At 47.5% G+C, this 19,947-nt stretch overlaps 2 protein-coding genes across 4 annotated transcripts; both read left to right on the top strand.

Annotated features, from left to right (window-relative positions):
• Window positions 1-1,412: 1,412 nt before the first annotated feature.
• Window positions 1,413-11,499, top strand: LOC133339169 (lamprin 0.9-like). 3 transcript variants are annotated; one of them, XM_061547320.1, is made up of 7 exons: window positions 1,413-1,598; window positions 1,967-2,026; window positions 3,970-4,041; window positions 5,587-5,646; window positions 7,286-7,360; window positions 8,372-8,425; window positions 9,129-11,499. In XM_061547320.1, exons 1-6 carry the CDS (start codon window positions 1,535-1,537, stop codon window positions 8,410-8,412), a joined length of 372 nt encoding a protein of 123 aa, XP_061403304.1. In that variant the 5' UTR covers window positions 1,413-1,534; the 3' UTR covers window positions 8,413-8,425; window positions 9,129-11,499. The 3 variants fall into 3 exon arrangements, with proteins under 3 accessions (XP_061403304.1, XP_061403305.1, XP_061403303.1); XM_061547321.1 differs by having other exon boundaries at window positions 1,430-1,598; window positions 5,590-5,646; window positions 9,107-11,499; XM_061547319.1 differs by having other exon boundaries at window positions 1,430-1,598; window positions 9,107-11,499.
• Window positions 11,500-12,219: 720 nt separating this feature from the next.
• LOC133339043 (prostate stem cell antigen-like) lies at window positions 12,220-17,410 on the top strand. The gene is made up of 3 exons (XM_061547167.1): window positions 12,220-12,435; window positions 14,276-14,401; window positions 15,804-17,410. Exons 1-3 carry the CDS (start codon window positions 12,375-12,377, stop codon window positions 16,022-16,024), a joined length of 408 nt encoding a protein of 135 aa, XP_061403151.1. The 5' UTR covers window positions 12,220-12,374; the 3' UTR covers window positions 16,025-17,410.
• The last annotated feature ends 2,537 nt before the right edge of the window (window positions 17,411-19,947 follow it).

The following is a 19,947-nucleotide window of genomic DNA, read 5'->3' as shown; positions in this document are numbered from 1 at the left end:
CCGGGCTTTTGTTTGTTAATTGACATGCGTATGAAAGTAAAGACACGCGGTAACTTAATTGTGAGTAGTATTGTACCATTAAATCTCATGAATACTGCCACTGTGAGACTGTCTTCCTCTATACATCTTATAGCCTAACATATTATTACATACGGGGTTGAAAACATTCGAAGCGATTTCAGTAAAAGTGAGTCTTGATAAAGGAGGCAGGGCCCACAGTCGTATCTTGCATAGCCCCCCTCCCCCCCCCACTTAGGTCGCTGCGCGCCTGCTTGCACCTACTACCCTGTCAATCGCTTTGATTAACATTCGTTTCGATATTCGCCACTGCACCTTTCAGGAACGCATCCCCGACGTAAACCGCTGTATCGTAATCTGTCTAGAATTCACGATGGTTGGATGGAGTTGTTGAGTTAAGCTGCCTACAAAGGCATCGGAAGTGATGTTAACTACCTCGCCTGGTATACAGGAAGTCATGGGTTTGATCGCAATCCTGACTCCTGAATACTTTGAATTGGCATGTTCTCTCTGTGGTCGCGTGTATTTTTCTCCGGGTCCTCCGGTTTTTCCATCCACATTTAAAAGCAACATCACGGCATTTAAGAGCATTTGGCTGCTCAACGTGATGACAAGCCACCACTTCGTTCAGCTACCACTTGTGCTGGCCAGGTCGCTTCTGAAAAATGAGCCACACTAGCTCAGTAGAGGGGCTTACTAGGTCAAATAAAAGAAAACATACGTTTAGTTTTCGTTTAATATCGAGGCAAATGCGACATTTAGCGGCGTAGAGTGGAAATGTACAGACGCTCAATCAAAAAACGTAGCCCAAAAACATTTATAGAGGCCTCAACACCTCTCTGTTGGCCGTGTTTACCCTCCCAATGTTCAAACGAGGCCACCCCCTTCCTTATACGCGTTGAGGAAAAAAAAAGACATGGGGCCCCATTCAGACGCCACACGTTGACATTTAATTTTGCCCAGCCTTTGGCAAAACAGGAACTGAAAGGAGGTCCTGTTTCTGTTTGGGAACATCTCTCAAAGAGGATGCCTCTTGTTCAGCCAGTAGCAAGGGTGCTTCAGGCCACCCTCCATGTTTGCTATGATATTATTATTTAGCATGAAGCTGTTCACAAAATGTTGGCTTTTTCACATTTTAATTTCAGAATGAATCAAGCAGTTCCCTTATTTAGTTGAGCGTCTCTTTGTTCAACGTTTAATTAGAAAATTGTGGTATTTACGTTAGCAGGGTGGGAGGAGGACAGAGAGAGAATGTTACAGCTCCCGTATTTTGACAGGAAATAGACGGGGTGGCGTTTGCTTTGCTTTTGGCCGCTACCAGCGCGACACTGCACCTATTGAGGCTGGGCCCTGTTGCTGGCTGGGTCAGAGCCAGGCCCAGCCCCTGGTTGCTGCATTTAAAGCCGGGTCTCAAACTCCCAGGCTCGTCACTCCGAAGTAAAGCTTCATCTGCCTCAACTCAAGCCACTCTCTTTCTCGTCGTTGACAGCGAAAGCAAAAAAACCCCAAAAGAAAAATGGCCACCACCGCTATGCAAGCTCTGCTCGTCCTCGCCCTCCTTCACCTCGCCACCGCCACTCGTAAGTTGGACGGGATCTCTGTGTGAGTGTGGCGATCTGGCTGTCGCCTGATGAAGCTAGTTGTAATTACTGGAGAAACGTAGTACTCAGATTGTAAATGTTGTGGCTTGGCTCTCCAACGGTGGCGAATATTTGAACTGGTCCTGGGCCTTTCTTTAACCTGGCCTTATGAATGCGCATATGGTGCAGTGTACAAACATCACCGGTGGGGACACAAAGGCGGTTGCGCGTTGTGCCGGCCTTCATAGGTGCTGCTACTTTCTAACAGCACTTTCCCTAACATGATATGTAGGCTATGAAGGGGATTGATTGATTTTGTCTCAGTGTGTCTGTTTGTGTTGCGCACGTGTCATTCTGCCTTACTGCAGCTGTCATTGGCAAGCAGAAAGTGAGCACTTTCAATACCGGATATCTGGGACACCCTCTGGGTGAGTGAGGTTCATTACACTCACCACCACCACATTCAACTCACTCACCACCGCACACTCACTTAATTGCATTTAGTGAGTTAAAAATCACAATTGTTGACATTCAAAACGGTGTTATTGGCTCGTGTTGTCTCTGGGTCAACACGTGGGCTCACTGGGCCATGTACTAGATGTGTTGACCACCCTTCTGCGCTCTTGCACAATGTTCGGTGGGGGATGGATCCCCCCCCACACACACACATCTACGCCTCTATATAAGGAACGAAACAGTAAGACTTCACAAATCTGGCTGTCGCCTGATGAAGCTCGTTGTAATTACTGGCGAAACGGCGTACTCAGTTTGTAAATGTTGTGGGCTTGGCTCAGCAACACACCGGTGTGCTGTACTAGTGACGAATTGGCACGTTCTGTTTACGTGACAACCCTTACTAGTTGGCTGTGTAGGGTGGTGGTGGGTTTTAACGACACATTTATATATTTACGCGATCTAACCCAAAAACCTCTATTATGAATTGCATTATTATATTAATATTAAATAAGTTTGTCGGTTGTTATTTTGATATTGTTGTTATAAACAAATCTCGTGGTGGTGGGTTGTCAAGGGGGGACCCTAACTCATAGCTTTGGCCACCGGGGGTACAGCGGTTGGCTACCGCTGTACGAATGTATTGCTTCAATAATTCTCCTCCCTACTCCACTGCCTGACGTCTGTCTTTCCCTCTCCCACTACAACTCACACACACACACGTGCGCACATGCACGCACTCATATACTCACGCATACGTACACTTACTCGCATTCTCACTCACGCACTCACATTCCTTATCAATGTGTCTCCCTACCTCCCTGTGTCTCTTCAATAACTCGTGGACATCTTATAGTGGGTAAGTCATTGGCGCATCTCACTCACATCGGTCTGACCAATCAAGTGTCAGGTGCTCACCTAGATGCCTTGGCTTCCGGTTTCCGAACAAATACATTATAACGTCACACTCATTGCGTACAAAGTGCTTGCCACCAAGTGAACCACGATACCTCGCTGCGGATTTAGTCAAGTAGCAAAAAACACAATTCCGCAAACTCTGATAATTCTTGCAGCAGCGGCGGCTTTTGGCTAACCATCAAACAAAGATAGTGGTCACCGCATCACCACGCGGCGCTTTCAGATGCGCTTCTGCATCCATCTGGAACGCTTTTCCAATATTAGGAAGCCACTGGGGCTGTGCACTTTTAAATAATCATCTAGATTGCCAAACTAATTTCTTAGAACAGTTTGTAGTGTTTTGTTTATTGTACTTCCCCCGCAACCTCCGATGGGCCACAGTTGGCTACGTATGGTGCGAAAGAAGTTCAACATGCTTACACGAATCATCCTGTTCTACAAAATAAATGCATACACTCAGTTGTTGCCAGCCGCTAACACTGTTGCTGTGCTGTGAGCAGTGCCATTGGGGGGGGGGGGGGGGGGGCAGGCTGACGATAATCACCTGTTATGTCTATGGGACCCTTTTTGCCGGTATCAAAATGACGAAAAAAGAATCGGCTTTACTCTTTTTCTACAATAATGCAGGTGGTGTTAGGCTGTTCAAATACCGGATAGACACATGTTTGAAGGCGTCAAGCAGTTTGTCATTGACTGCTGAAAAGTGGCATTATGTTCGATGCGCGTTTTAGGTTGTGTAAAAAGTGTTGGCTCATGGAAGAACCCGCGTGGGCTATGTAAGCTGCGAAAGAAGTTCAGCGTACACACAACAACACGTCGCAGTGTGAGCACCACGCTTGCAGCAATTACTTGCCGAGCACTTAAAACAGGCCACCGCAACAAGGCCTACGTGGGGGGGGGGGGGGGGGGGGGGGGGGAGAACCCCATCCAGCAGCGGATTGAACCTGACACCTAACACTCTCTATTCTATCTCCCCCTCTCTCCTTACTCGCTCTTACAGGCGGTCTGGGCTATGGTGGTCTAGGCTACTATCCCGGAGTGGCCATTGCAGGGGCCTACAAGCACCATGCAGGTAAGAGATCCTTCCCCTTCCACTAGGCAAAAGACAAATTAACCTTATGGCAGGATCCTGCGGCAGAGGTCGCAATCGGGTACCCGATACCCATACCCTACCCGATACCCGGCTACCCGGCCGGGTACGGGTACCCGTTTGCGACCCTGGTGCGGCCGGGTACGGGTACGGGTAGGCCGTGAGTCACTGGTGAGTCACCGTTTGTCACTCATTTCCCAACGTCTTGACTCTTCTCACAATTTAAATTCCTAGAATCAACCCACCCGCGCCTGCAACATGGCTTCATCCCAGAGGTCACAATCGGGTACTCGTACCCGTACCCTACCCGATACCCGGCCGGGTACGGGTAGCCGGGTATCGTGTAGGGTACGGGTACCCGTTTGCGACCCTGGTGCGGCCGGGTACGGGTAAGGAATCAAAACCCGTTTGCGTCCTCTTCCCTGGGGTCCTAGAATAAACGGAAGTAAAAGGCGTTATTTATTTATTTTTTGGCGGCTCCGTCCCACCGCGCACATAAAAGGCGCGACCTGCCTGGCGTGGATCGTTCTGTTGTCATGTCGTGTCCAAGCGCAGCAGCGAGGACGAATGCGCAGAAGAAACAAAACTTTGAAACTTTGATTAGCGCATCGTGTAGAGCTCGTCGAGAGGAATAGATCGCCGTATCGTTCGCCTTCGACAGACGTAAAATGACATCGCAACACAGTTAATGCGAGAGCCTGGGGCTTATGGGACCCCGGGGTTCTGCCATAAAGTTCAAATATCCCCTCAGCTTTATGACGTAGTCCTCGCCCCATGCCACCCCCGCACCTCTGATTAGCGTGGTTGACTATGTAAGGTGCAAAAAAAGTTCAACGTACAAACACACGTACGTGCGAAACTACCGAGCTAGTTAGGTTAAGCTGCTTCCTAAAAGAACGTTAGCGCCACGCCCACTCGACTGCCCACTGATGATAAGCCCCACCCATTCCTCTTCCAGCTCCGCCCACTGCTCAGGTAGATCCTCCCCTGCCCAGAAGAGGAGTTGATCATGAGGGGAATAATATTTTTTTAACCTTGGCCGAAAAGCCACATTTCACGGGAACATAATCAACCGTTATGACTGTGCCAATCAAAGCAGAGCAGTTTGATAAGACCCATTAGCCCTTTGTCATTAACTATTAAATATTTGTTATTTTGCCAGGTAAGGGCCCCCTGAGCTATGTAGCAATTTTGTCAGAAGGAACCTGGCGATGACAAATGATAACCCTAACGAAGCGAGTTATCACGCTGAAATTTATAGCAGTCAAATCAACTCTAACCGCATATTTCTAAACGTGGAGCGGGAAAAAAACGGCGGGAGGACCCAGAAGAAAAAAAAAAATCAAAAACTTAAAATATACAACAGCAGGCATTGTCAGCGTCGGAATTGAACCCACAAACCCCCTGTATACCAGGCAAGGTAGTTATAACGTCTCCTAGCCACCGCATCAAATACATCCATCGACAATCTCATGTCGAACCTCCCCCCCCTCCCCGCGCATTAAACACGGAACTGTCTTTCCCTAGCAGCTGGACTCGTCCACCCATACGGTGGGCTCGGATACTATGGGGCCCCCTACCACCACGGTGGGTATGGTGCATGTGCATGAGCTTGCATGTGCTCCCCCACCCACCCCACCCCTTTCTAAATGTTTTAATTCAACATTTAAATCCCCTACCACCACCCTACTGCCACGACGACAGGCCAAAGACAAATGCGAGTCGCTAGTAACAACAACATCAATTATAAGAATAGGGTGTTTTCCCATTTTTTTCTGGCGAAAACTGAAACCTTTTTACGAGGAATCATGTCTGCATTAACCACAATACTTGTGGTCAAAATCCATGTACTGTGGTTAATGCAGACATGATTTCTTGTAAAAAGGTTTCAGTTTTGTTGCCAGAAAAAAGGGGAAAACATCCTATTCTTATATTTTGGTACTGGCAAAGGAGGTCTAATGATGAACAACAATTATTTCAAGTCAACGTTGAATTGGTTACAGCTGAAGTGTTGGTGGAGGGGAGGGGTTTAACAAAGTACTTAACGGCCATCTCCGATCATCATCGATATCATTACTTTCTCCAACCACTGCTGTTGTTTTATAATGGCACGTGACCGGTATTTTGTCCAAGGTTATAGCAACAGCAATGGGGCACGCGCACGAATGATGATACCTCGCGTCGATGATGATTTGCATTGATCACAATAGTGATAATGATCTTGTCATTATCGCTATTACCCTGACCGGTAACAACACGGCTCGATCAGCAGCAATTGTAACGCGTCATTGCAGTGTTAGCTGTGAGCACCGCTAATGTTGTTACTAGTTTGTATAAGTCACGAGACGAGCGGAAAGGCGGACGAAAACCTGCAGCCAACGGTTGCCCATGCTCTGTGCTCCCGTGTTGGGGATGCTTGGCCAATTCCATTCACGGGTTTAATTTTTTTACGAAGATAGAACCCGCAGGTGCGAACTGGTTAACACAGCATTCTCCAACAACTGCCAACACTCTGTGGCACTATACGTGTTGAGCCTGGACTTGTATTTATGGGGAACAGGGAAGTCAACAGCACGAATGACTGAACTAAAGGAAAGGAGTTCTAGACATTGCGGGCAGCAGGAGCATTATCGCAGAATGGGCGACTTCCCACCGAGTGACGGTTGACTTGCGGGCTTCGATTTTATGCCTTGGTTCATGGAGCCGGGAGTACATAGAGGGGATTAGAATGAAATAAGAGCGTAGAGGTAGGAGAGCGGGTGAAAGGCATAGAATGTTGATTACTGAAAGCAAACGAAACTCAAATAGGCCAATGGCATTTGCAACATGGCAGTGGAACTCTGGGTAACCTGTTGGTTACTTAAGGCAGAGGAGCCTGAAGTAGGCTGATGGCACTCCCAACATGCCAGTGGAACCCTGGGTAACCTGTTGGTTATCTTCTTCTTGGTTCTTTCGGTAAAGTCACGTAGAAGGGAACCAAGAAGATGAATCCCTGCAGTCACAAAAGCTTTAAATCGAAATTTAACCTGTTGGTTACTTAAGGCAGAGGAGTCTGAAGTAGGCCGATGGCACTCCCAACAGGGTTGAAAGGACCAAAGGCCATTGGCATCTCGATTATCCAATGTAAACCCACGTGTGCGGGTGTCTGTGTGTGACTGTGTTGCGGGAGTGTGGGTAGATGAGGTGTTTTGACCTTTAACCTCCTCTCTGTGTGTGTTGTTTGTAGCCCTCGGCGGGTTCGGCTACCCCCTGGGCATCGGCGCCGGCGTCGTGGCTCCCCACGTGGTCAACAGCAAACTGGGTGAGGGCTTCTCTTTACCCTCGGCCAATGCCCGGTGCAAAAATCGTTCCCAGCGTCTATAGAGCTATGGAGTGTGTGTTTAGTGTGTTTTTATTTTCTTCTGTAACGCTTTGTGGAAAAATCGCGTTCTAATAAATAATAAACGCATGAGATGACGATGCGTAACGCAGGGCCTGAAGAAAGACTGGAGGCACGTGTAGGAGAGCAGCGGTCTAGAAGCGTCCAGCAGCATCCCCATTGCCTTGCATGAAGATGCTACGCCGAAGTAGCAGCTGTATTACAAACCACAGCTCATATAATGTAGGGGTTAAAGCACATTCCATGGTAACGCGTGAGATTATGAGTAACGCAGGGCCTGAACAAAGACTGGAGGCACGTGGGTAGCATCTAGAAGCCTCCCAATGCCTTGTGTGATGATGCTACGCCAAGGCAGCAGCCGTATTAGGATCGCTTATTTCTTCTCGCACGACGTAGTTCCAAATTTGAGACCCTTTTGCCATGAACAAATTATGAAAAAATAAGAAAGTTTTACCCTTTCCGGCAAAGGGCGCGCGCGCATGGACAGTTAGGTTCCACTCCTTACATGTAGAATGACTTGGGAGACACGGACTGTAGAGGGTTTATTTTGATTTATTTTCAATCTCTTCCCAGCGTCGACTCAATCTCACAGCTACGACTTTGAGGACATAACGACTCCTGACTATATAGCTGACTGACTATATAGTGACGACTGACTATATAGCTGACTGGCTATATTACCACTCGTGGCTGCTAGTCCACGCACTGTCTCTACACATGGTTGGGGACTAGCAGCTAAGTGAGGCGGGGCCATTGACAGGTACTGTAAGTAGGGCCATTGACAGAGGTGAGCGGGGCCAGTAGCAGAGGTGGGGTGTGCGGCTGGCTATTCAAAAATAGTGGGTGGTCTCTGGCAGTGTGTCGTGGTGAATAATTGTTACACGCGCTTGGAGTGAATCTTTGTGTTATCTTTGCCTGTGGTGGTGGGTGCAGGTGCCGTGTATGCAGGTGCCCCATTCGCGCCCGTTGTCTAGGTTGTTGTGGCCGGTAAGTGACGCTCGCAGAGACACCATAGGCTCGCGCAGATACACATACACTACCCTAGAGACTCATAACACTTACCCAGAGACCCATACACCTTCCCAGAGACCCATACATTCACCCAGAGACCCATACACCTACCCAGAGACCCATACACCTACCCCGATACCTAAACACCTACTCAGAAACCCATACACCTATCCAGAGACCCATACACCCAGCCAGAGACCAATACACTGACCCAAGAGACCCATACAAAAAGCAGTGCTAAAACGATGACTTTTTAATTTAGATTTAAAGGTGCGTAGCTCCCAGTGGCTTCCTAAACTCGGAAGGAAGAGCTTACCAAACGGCCCCAGAAGCACGTTTGAAAGCACGTGTGCGATGCGGTGACTATCTTTGTTCGACGGTTAGCCAAAAGTGTGGTGTATAGTGAACCGTATAGTGTATTGTGCAAAGTATATTAAAGCGCGTGATATGGTGACCGTCTTTGTTTAACGGCTAGCCAAAAGCCGTCGGCGCTGCGAGGATGTCCGGAGTTTGCGTGATGACGGTTTATGCCGGTTTAGTTTTCATGACGTATCAGGTCCAATCTTCGCGTGGCCACGAATTGATTCTTAACGATGACAATGAATGATACTGATATCATTGAATGCAACCCACTAACGATCTGCAACGTATACCCAGTCCTGCGTCCCCATGTCTGCAGCCACTTCAGCAGGAAGTGCTACCTCCGGAAGTGACTCAGGACTATGGTGAAGAAGCAACTCGATGAAGAACGTTACGGACGGCCGCCCGCCGCCAACCACCACCACCACCACCCTGAAGGGGTGTAGGTTCACCACATACTCCGCCTCCCACAGCTGCCCCGCTCCTGACCCGCTCGCCTGCTCGCCCACTCACTCACCCACTCCCTATCTTGTCAAGCACTCCTAATTAGATAAACGTTTTCAAATCCACGAGCCCCGTCGCCTTTGCAAAGTCACAGCTCAGCCTCAGGAATCGACCCATTCCTGCCGGAGCGTTGAATTGTTATGTTCGCGATCTAATGGCGATGAGATTATAGCTTGCGCCAGGCTAGGTGCACTCTGGAGGCCACGGTGCGTCACGATGCATCATGCACCACACACATACATGCATATGCGCGTGTGTGAGTCTGTGTGTACGTGTCGCCAAATATAATTCAAGTTACTCACCTTTGCAATCAAGCGCATTGCAAAGTGTAAGTTCACCCACCTAAATCCATCCAGTCTAACTACCCAAGCATTGACTATGAAATTCTCATCGTCGGCAAGATGGTATCATTCCGTCATTCGTGAAATTCCTAACCCCCCACCCCCTCCATCACCGCACGCCAACTTCCTGCAAAAGACGCGAATCAGACCCTTGAGTGCGCGAGTGTGAGTGCGTGCGTGAATGAGTGAGCGATTGCGCGAGTGTGTGAATGAGTGAGTGAGCGAGCTTGCCGGCGGCAGTGGTCCTTAAAGTTTGTCTTCGAACTTCTTTGCATTTAAGAAAAAAAAACAACGATGGCTTCACGTGACCGGGGAGAAGAAGAAGAAGGAAACTAACAAATCAATATGAATGAAAAAATATATATATAATTAAGATATTTTAAAAGATCCCTGGCTTTAATCGAAACAAAAAACTGGTGCTGGTGGGAGGGCGGGTGGTGGGAGGGAGGGTTTCTGTGATCGGTGGGCTAAGAATATGACTCCGCGATGAACGCTGTGTGATGCGTTAATGAAACAGCAAATCGTAACGGTGCTTTGGGGATCGACTGTCAATAACCAACTGTGGCGGCCGGGCTGATTCTAATAGTCAGGTGGGATTGTAACATACGTACGTGTATGTGTGTATGTTGAACTTCTTTCGCACTGTACGTAGCCAAGCACGCTAATCAGAAGTTGCAGGCGGGTGGAAGGACAACTAAACTAAACTCGACGCAAAAACAAACTTAAGAACCCGATTGGGATAGGTGCAACACCCCGATAGGAGTTTAGTTTATGGATAGATAAACATATTTACATATATATACGAATGCATCTGGCATCGCAATTTTTTTATGACGAGTCGATTAACCCTTTTTTTGCCTTCGTTAACGTAGTCACTGGCGTTTTATTTTAACACGGAGGCAGCTTTGAAACCTCAGAGCTCGGCAGTGGAGGCATTTTCGCTCGAATCGAATCTGCCGTACCCCCCTCCACTTCGCTTGCGAGAAGCCCTCCAAAGACATCTCCCCACGTGTGTTTACGCGTGCCCTTACCCACCCCACCCGGCACCGAGTGTATGTATATCGTTATTTAGCTCTCCCGTCAGTACAGATTTTTTTTAACCGGTTGATAGCAGTACACGGAAGTTACGGTGGTCGCAGTTGCATATTCGGTTTTACGTGTTTTTTTTGGGGGGGGGGGGGGCGGTGTTACGATCATTTAATTCCTGTCAAACCATATGATTTACCTGTCATCTTGTACAGGGAAATTTAGTTTTCAGGTTCATACGGTGTACAGCCATTTCAACCTGGGCACATTTTTTTTGTCTATTTGTTTGTGTTTCTCCATTGTGATAAGAATTTGTAGGCTGAACGTTGAGATTCATAAGGGCAAGGTTTAAAATAATGTCTGAATTGGTCTGTAATAAGGTAGGCACTGACAAGGGTTTGACAGGTATGTCATTTTGTCGTTTTGGTTTGTTGTGCCATGCGTTGGCACAAAACCCCATCCCCTCCAAAAGCCCTCCTACTTTTTGTAGGTGGGCCTTTGGGTGGGGGGGGGGGCTCCCTCCCAATAAAATGGCCGCCACAACATGAAAAAAATGGCGGCGCTGGAACTGCCTGGAAAAAGAACAAAAACCATGCAACAATGACCAACTTCCGTGGGTTGTGTGCCCCGCAAAGAATCATCTCCTTGCGTCTTTGTCTCACTGCGGCTCTATTGGTTGAATGAGGATTGGTTACGAGTTTGATGGATAAAGGTTGTTGAGTCCTGGATATATCCAAACGTGACTTGGGTTGGGTTGTGCTCTGTGCAACTTCCTTTCTTTTTTTCTGGATTAAAATAAAACATCTGTACTGACTGCCATTACGTTTGTCGTTGTCTATGTTGTGAGCCTATTTATGACTTCGTGTGTGTGTGTGCATGCGTGCGCGCATGTGAGCGGTAGTGTAGTGGTTAGAGCGCAGCACTACGAACCCTCGTAATAGCCTTAACAGACTGCTGAGGCAAGTGCTGTTAGCGAGCACCTATGAATGCTGGCACTGTACGCTACTATACACTACGCTACTATACACTATACTCTTTGGTTCTTTCGGTAAAGTCACGTAGGTAGAAAAATAATAAAATAAAACAAAAAATCATATATCACTACACTATACGCTACTTTGCACTATACTATACACTACTACACACTCATACCTGTCAACCGATACGGTTTACCCCGTTTTCTTGAACAGGGAAATTGAGTATTTAGGTCCAGACGGCATACAGCTATTTCAATACGGGTAACAGAAAATGCGTCTATTTGTTCGTCTTTCTTCCTTGTGATGGGACTCTGTAGGATGAACGTTGAGATTTATAAGGGCAAAGGGTGACCAATAAGGTCTGAATTGGTCTGTAATAAGGTAGGCGCTGATAAGGGGTTGACAGGTATGCTGAAAGTGTCTCTAATAAATTAGCGATCCGTAAATACCTAAACCACGCCCCCTTTGAGGCCATGCTACCATATATGGGCAAGGACACGCCCACTCCCAAGTGTCCACTTTAATTTCACGTCAGCTTTAACCGTGTGTGCTGCATAAAAAGAGACCCAACCCCACTCCACTTTCGTGAGGCTCCTTCAGTCGAGCGCTCGGATCTCTCTGCTGACGCACACTCATTCCGCTCAGGGTTTAAACAACCCTCCTCCCCCCAAAAAAACTTTTTAATATTCTCAAACGGCCACAAAAGAAAGAAAAACCATGACTTTCTCAACTCTCCTGCTCGTTCTGATCGTCACGATGTCTGCTACCGTAACGCCAGGTAACAATCATCATCAGTGTAACGGTGATGCCTTCTATTCCCTGCGTGTGTTCTCTATCCCACGTGTTCGTCTCTGTCTCTCTAAGTGTCATCATCATCGCAGTGGTCTATCCACTACTAGATTATGATGATCAGTGTAGTGGCGATGTTTCTGTGCCCTGCCGTGTGTCATCTATCCCACGTGTTTCTCTCTGCCTACTCAGTGTCATCATCATCGCAGTGGTCTATCGACTGTTGGAGAATGATGATCAGTGTAGTGGCGATGTTTCTGTGCCCTGCGTGTGTTCTCTATACCACGTGTTGTTTTCTGTGTAATCATCATCGCAATGTTCTATCTACTGCCTGGATGATGATCAGTGTAGTGGTGATGTCTCTATTCCCTGCCGTGTGTCATTTATCCCACGTGTTTCTCTCTGCCTACTCAGTGTCATCATCATCGCAATGGTCTATCTACTGCCTGGATGATGATCAGTGTAGTGGCTGATGTCTCTATTCCCTGCCGTGTGTCATTTATCCCACGTGTTTCTCTCTGCCTACTCAGTGTCATCATCATCGCAGTGGTCTATCGACTGTTGGATGATGATGATCAGTGTAGTGGCGATGTCTCTACGCCCTGCGTACGTTCTCTATTCCACGTGTTCCTCTTCGCCTTTCAGTGTAATCATCATCGCAATGGTATATCGACTGATGGATGATGATGATAATGATCAGTGTAGTGGCGATGTTTCTACGCCCTGCGTGTGTTCTCTATTCCACGTGTTGTCCTCTGTGTAATCATCATCACAATGTTCTATCGACTGATGGATGATGATCAGTGTAGTGGTGATGTCTCTATACCCTGCGTGTTTTCTGTATCCCACGTGTCCCTATCTGTCTCTCTCAGTGTCATCATCATCGCAGTGGTCTATCGACTGTTGGATGATGATCAGTGTAGTGGTGATGTCTCTACGCCCTGCCGTGTGTTCTCTATCCCACGTGTTCGTCTCTACCTCTCTCAGTGTCATCATCATCGCAATGGTCTATCGACTGCTAGATGATGATGATCAGTGTAGTGGCGATGTCTCTGTTCCCTAGCCGTGCGTTCTCTATCCCACGTGTCCCTCTCTGTCTCTCCCAGTGTCATCATCATCGCAGTGGTCAATCCACTGCCTGGATGATGATCAGTGTAGTGGTGATGTCTCTATACCCTGCGTGTGTTATCTAATCCACGTGTTCCTCTCTGTCTCTCAGTGTGATCACCAGCCAGGGTTTACCCGCTGCTGCTGGATGAAGATCAATGTGATGATGATATCTTTAAGCCAATGGTTGTTCTCTAATCCACACGTCTTTCTCTCTCTCTCTCTGTCTCTCAGTGTAATCATCAGCCAGGGTCCAGCCACTGCTGGATGAAGCTACTCCCTGAGCCTCCATCATCATCATCATCATAAAGCCAGGGTTCACTTTTGATGTCCATTAGTGACGCATCCAGTTTCACGTGGAATACAGCGTGGACATTTATCGCAGCCAAATACTCTCAGCGCACGTTTTTAAAGGCGGAGTGAAAAACCGGAGGAGCCGGAGAAAAAACTCCAGGCGACCACGGGGAGAAAGAGAAATGCGAACTCCACATATACAGCAGCAGGCATTGGCAGAGTTCGGGATCGAACCCACACCCTCCTGTATACCAGGCGAGGTAGTTAACATCTCCTAGCCACTCGGTTGGCAAGAAGGTTCAACAACCCGGGGGTGCCAGTCGCCTAAAAAAAGGGCTTGAGAATCTACTGGTGAAGTGAAACCAACCGAAAGTTAAACTAACAGCAAGCGATGTTGTTTTCCCTCTCTCTACTACACACACACACAGCACGTGCTCTGCAATGTTTCACGTGCATAGCCGCACGCAGCAATGAGAACTGCAATGGGAACGGCCCCGTGAATTGCACAGAGGGCATGGACACCTGCCAGACGAATGTGATCGGCGCCATCGGGTGTAAGTACCATTAGAAGTCGCCGTCCGATAACACTGGTCAACAAAAAAAAAATTCTGGCCTGGACTTTTGCAGCTGTTTTAGACTAATTTCAGGGTGCTGATTCCAAATCTGATCTCAGATTTGCTCTATCACATCTCATTTTATGCTATCGGCATACCCAATTTTAATTGATTTTACCCGAAATTAACTCTGTCACTTATGATTGCAAGTTGTTGCGAGTCAGTGACTGCTTTAGTGTTAAAATATGGCGCTGTATTTTTAGGATAGTGTATTTATAATATAATTTTATGTATATATCCACATTTATTTAATATTTTTCTTCTGCAGTTTTTATTGAAAATGCAATATTTGATATCTCAAAAACCTGATGTGAAAGACAAAAACTGATGCCAGATTTGGAATCAGCACCCCAAAATTACCTTAAAACCGTTGGAATACCTTATGCCAGAAAAAATGTGTTGACCAGTGTAATCATCGTGATACTCATCATCATCATAAATACAGCCCGTTCTCCTATGACGCCGCGCGTGCGTGCGTTTTCAGAACGCGACTCGGATATGCGTAACGCGATCGACACATTATAGGGAACACGTCTCTTTTTTATAACGCGGGTGCCAATTGGATATAACGCGATTTTAGTGAACGTAACTCTAGGTCGCAGCACGAGTAGAAGTAACCTGTGGTTGGTAATACGGCTGCTACCACGGCGTACCATCATCATCGCACAGAGCATTGGGATGCTGCTGGATCATACTTCTAGACGCTACCCCAAATGTGCCTGCTGTCTTTGTTAGGGCCCTGTGTTATGCACCACCATCTCTTATTTTTTCACCTGAAAACGATTGCTTGTGTTGCGATCAAAACGTCGTGATATTTTTTTTTTTCTATTGACGTGGCTTTACCGAAAGACCCAAAGAATATAAACATCTATTTGTTTGTGTTTCTCTCTTGTGATGGGACTGTGGGATGAACGTTGAGATTTGTAATGGCACGGGGTGACCAATAAGGTCTGAATTGGTCTGTAATAAGGGAGGCACTGATAAGGGGTTGACAGGCGCTCTTCCGACAATCGGCCTCAACGTGCGCACGTGCATTGAACTTTTATGAAGGTTAAATTTCGATTTAAAGCTTTCGTGACTGCAGGGATTAATCTTCTTGGTTCTTTCGGTAAAGTCACGTAGAATGGAAGTAATAAAATAATTAAAGAAAGCAAACAGAACAAAACAATATAATTATATAATATATTAATATAATATAATAATATTATATTATAATTGGTTTATGAAGGTTACTAACATTATTAGAAGTAAAAAAAATGTGTTTAATCGTTTGACGGACATTATGGGCCATCCCGCCAACCCTCGCTTTACCCTTCCTACCCCCGGCACCTTCCCTACAAAGTCAACACCTTCACCAAGCTGTGCTCCACCTCGGGCGTCTGCGCCTCCCTGGCCCTCACCAACATCGACCTGGTGGTCGGAAGCGTCCGCACAACCTGCTGCACCGAGGACCTGTGCAACGCGTCGAGGGGCGGTCCAAGTCTCCACGCGCCCCTCGGCCTCGCTGGTTCACTCCTCATCCTCCTCCTCACCCTCCTCATCGTGGCCACGGCCACGTTCTAGTCAAGGGGGGGGGGGGTGGTGGATGGGGGCGGTGGCGTCGCAGCGATGGCAAGGAGCAGACAAGGGCTGGCGGTGTCGTCGCTCTGTGGTTGTTCTTCGTCTTAACCCGAGACCTGTGTAAAGGGGAGCAACCACGGTGGCTTAGGGAGATGTTAACTCTCTCGCGAGCACGTGAAACCCGACCCCTGGCGATGCCTGCTGTTGCTGCTGTATATTTGGAGAGAGAGACACGGAAACTTCAAATCTACAACAGGCGTCAGGGTGGGCATGAATTTCATGACATCTTGTATACCAGGCAAAAGTAGTAGTCGGGCCGTGGATAAGAGGGGTTTTTTGGCTCAGGATTGGCTCTATCAGTCCCTCCCTCCGTAAGCCACGCCCGCTTTTATATTGCCACACCCACTCAACTAACTAGCACCGCCCACTATCTCAGGTAGTCCCGCCCACTGAGCCACTAGCACTGCCCCTTTTAGCCACTAGCACCGCCCACTAAGGTAGTCACATTCATTAAGTAACTGGCACCGCCCACTATCTCAGGTAGCCCCACCCACTGAGCCACCAGCACCGCCCATTAGGGTAGTCACATTCACTAAGTAACTGGCACCGCCCATTATCTCAGGTAGCCCAGCCCACTGAGCCACGAGCACCGCCCACTCCGCAAGTAGCCCCGCCCACTGAACCACTAGCACTGCCTACTACTCAGGTAGCCCTGCCCACTAAGCCACTAGCACCGCCCACTACTCAGGTAGCCCTTCCCACTGAGCCACTAGCACCGCCCACTACTCAGGTAACCCTGCCCACTCAACTAACTGGCACCGCCCACGACTCAGGTAGCACTGAGCCACTAGAATCGCCCACTAATCAAGTAGTCCCACCCACTTAACCATCAGCACCACCCACTACTCAGGTAGCCCCGCTCACTGAGCCACTAGCACTGCCCACCACGCACGTAGCCACACCCACTCAGCTACTATCACGGCCAACAAAGTAGCCACACCCACTCAGACACTAGCACTGCCCACCAAGGCAGCCCCACCCACTACTCAGGTAGCAACCACCACTCAGACACTAGAACCGCCCACTAATCAGGTCCCACCCACTGAGCCACTATCGCCATCCACTACTCAGGTAGCTCCACCCACTGCTCAGGTAGCCCCGCTCATGTCCGTAAAAGGTATTGAGCATTAGGCCAGAACATTTTTCAGTTTTAAACCTGGGACAAAAAAAAATCCAGATTTTTTTTTTCACAGGGCAATTATGGACCCGCAGGGACTGTCCCGACCGAAGCAGGACAGTTTGGTAGCTTTTAATTGTCACGTATTTACCTCATATTTATCTACTGATTGCGATGATTTCTTCCAAAAATAATAATAATGATGATACAAAAATAAACGATAATCAATTATAATTGTCGGGATGATTCTTTGTCGCGTCGGCCTCGGGACGGCGAAGAGTCTATTTGGAGGTCTCGGCGAGCGGTGCAGCGCCCCCTTCGTGTGAGCCGACAGTCGATGGAGAATCCGGTAGATTCGATTAATCACGCTCGATTAACCGCGCTAACGTGACAGGCAGGACGGCCGCGGATAATTCAAAATCACGGACTATCCCAAAAAGTATAAATTTTTCCACGGATCTCTATCCCAAAAACCACTGATCTAGGTGTAAAAACATGTCTAACTTGAGATGTTTAACGGAACTGCCGTTTTCAAATTTACGTACAATATCCAGCGTCTGGTTTAAAGTTAAAACGACACGCTTCCGTTTCGCTGCCATGGGACACAGTTACGTAAATTAAACCCCCCCCAAAAAACGATCGGATAAATCGCCTAAAATTAAGCGCAACTGACTATTTCTATTGCTACTCATTCGATTGCGAACGAATCCTAACGATCGATGATGCGCGTGCTCGGTGATAAATAAGTATAACCCGTAAAAACAAAGTTTTTCACTATAAATCATTTATATGCGTGGCGGCTAGAGTCCTCTCGTCCTCTGGCTTGAGATGGATGCCACCTATGGGTCAGATGATTGTCTGCCAGTATTAAGCAATTGGTAATACAATATTTAATTTGTTTTCCCTAAACAGTGTAAAATTTTGGAAAAAAATTTTCACGAACATTAATTGTCTCGCACAACGAGTCTGTGTGGAGAATGTCAGCTCGATTGGATCACGGGAAGTGGGTTAAAAAACGACCGAAAGATTTGCACGGTCGTAAGCAAGCAAGCAAGCACGCAAGCACGCAAGCAAGCGAGCGAACTTAATATAAAGGATTTAAAAACACTTTTCTGACTCCGGCCCAGCAGAAGACTCGGTCCACTGGGTGGATGATAGCAGAGCCACAGCCAATCAACAATGAATCAAACTCCGCCCGACTGTTGTAAATATATTGCAACTACTGTACTTTAGAGGCGATCACGTTGAATTTCCAAGAACGAAAATTTATAACTGTTTTTACATAAGGGGCCGTCCATAAATGACGTCACGCACCTAGGGGGAGGGGGGGGGTCAGACATTTGTGACGATGTGTGACGGGGGGGGGGGGGGTTGAGAAATGTGACGTCACATTATAATGCGCAACTTTAAATAAATATAGACAACACGTTCTACTTAATTAAATATAATTTTTAATAAATGGTTTAGTTACTGCAGCTACATACTATTAACATACCTTCCCTTTATTAATGCTACCCCTATCCCCTCCCTTTGATGCTGCTAATCCTGCATAATGCACGGGCATAATATGACTTTGAAACCTCCCGCCCACCTCCTACGCATTTCACAAGTAGTGACTAATCCCATATCTGCATTTCCCATAAATATGCTAAATTCCTCTTGATATGCAAATTATTTTGTCAAGGCGCTCTTCCCCCTCCAACCCAGCTTAAATATACGCTCCAAGCCTGGTGGTGTTTCATTCAGACGCTGTCTTCCCGACAGACCTGTTCTTCACCTGAGGACGGCTGCTTGCGTTGTGGCCGAAACGTCGTGAGAATTATTTTATTATGTTTAATTTTATTATTTTATTATTTTCCTTCTACGTGACTTTACCGAAAGAACCAAGAAGATGAATGTTTTCTCCTATAACATCAGAGTTCAGCGCCACATTAAATACGCACTACAATGGCAATAGTTTAAAGCGATTTGAAGCATGTTTAATTTTTTTTGGGGGGGGGGGGCAGAACTTTGTGACGGTCATATTTGAGGGGGGGTCTGACTTTTTGTGATGCCGTGTGACGAAGGGAGGGATTTAAAAAATCGTCCAAAATCGCGTGACGTAATTTATGGACGGCCCCTTATTCATTTGGGCTTCAGGGAAAATCCTCGGTTAATTTATTTATTCGCATCCGCTGCTGCCATTGTGGTTGAAAGTTGGGCGGTGGAGCTTCGTGGAAGGTCAAACCCCAAGGGGCATCTTCTGTGGTTGGGTCTTGCACAAGCGCAGCGGCTAGCGGGAAGTCTCGTAGCGGTTAGCGCTAAGAATCCGGCAGAGACCACGCGAATCGATTCCCGCTCACGGCCACCAACGCTAACACCCAAGTGACAGCGATTATCTCAACTGATACCTGGGCCTCCTTCCATAGGTCGAGCTCAGCCTCAAAATTAGTTACCCGGTCCCGTGGCATGTAGTAAACATCGACATCAGGGGGAGACAAAGGCGGCCGGGCGTGCTTGATGCAGCCCCCCCCTCCTCCCCCTATAGGTGTGCCACAGTGTCGGCTTTCATAGGTGCTGACCGCCAACAGCCCTTGCCCTGACAGTCCGTTGAAGGCTACACGGGGGATCTTTTAACGTCTTTTATTTCCTTGTTAATAATTGTTATATTTGACCAGATTAAGGCCCCACCGAGCTATGGTGCCTCTCTTTTTCAGAAGCGACCGGCCTATCACAAACGATCGCCCCCCAAAAAAACGGCTAATATTGT

The sequence above is a fragment of the Lethenteron reissneri genome, unplaced genomic scaffold (assembly GCF_015708825.2).
Source record: "Lethenteron reissneri isolate LAM-NWPU_2019-01 unplaced genomic scaffold, ASM1570882v1 scaffold_1640, whole genome shotgun sequence".
In the NCBI taxonomy this organism is placed as follows: Eukaryota; Metazoa; Chordata; class Hyperoartia; order Petromyzontiformes; family Petromyzontidae; genus Lethenteron; species Lethenteron reissneri.
Note: the sequence above shows the minus strand (reverse complement) of the source record. Positions and strands in the feature narration are given on the sequence as shown.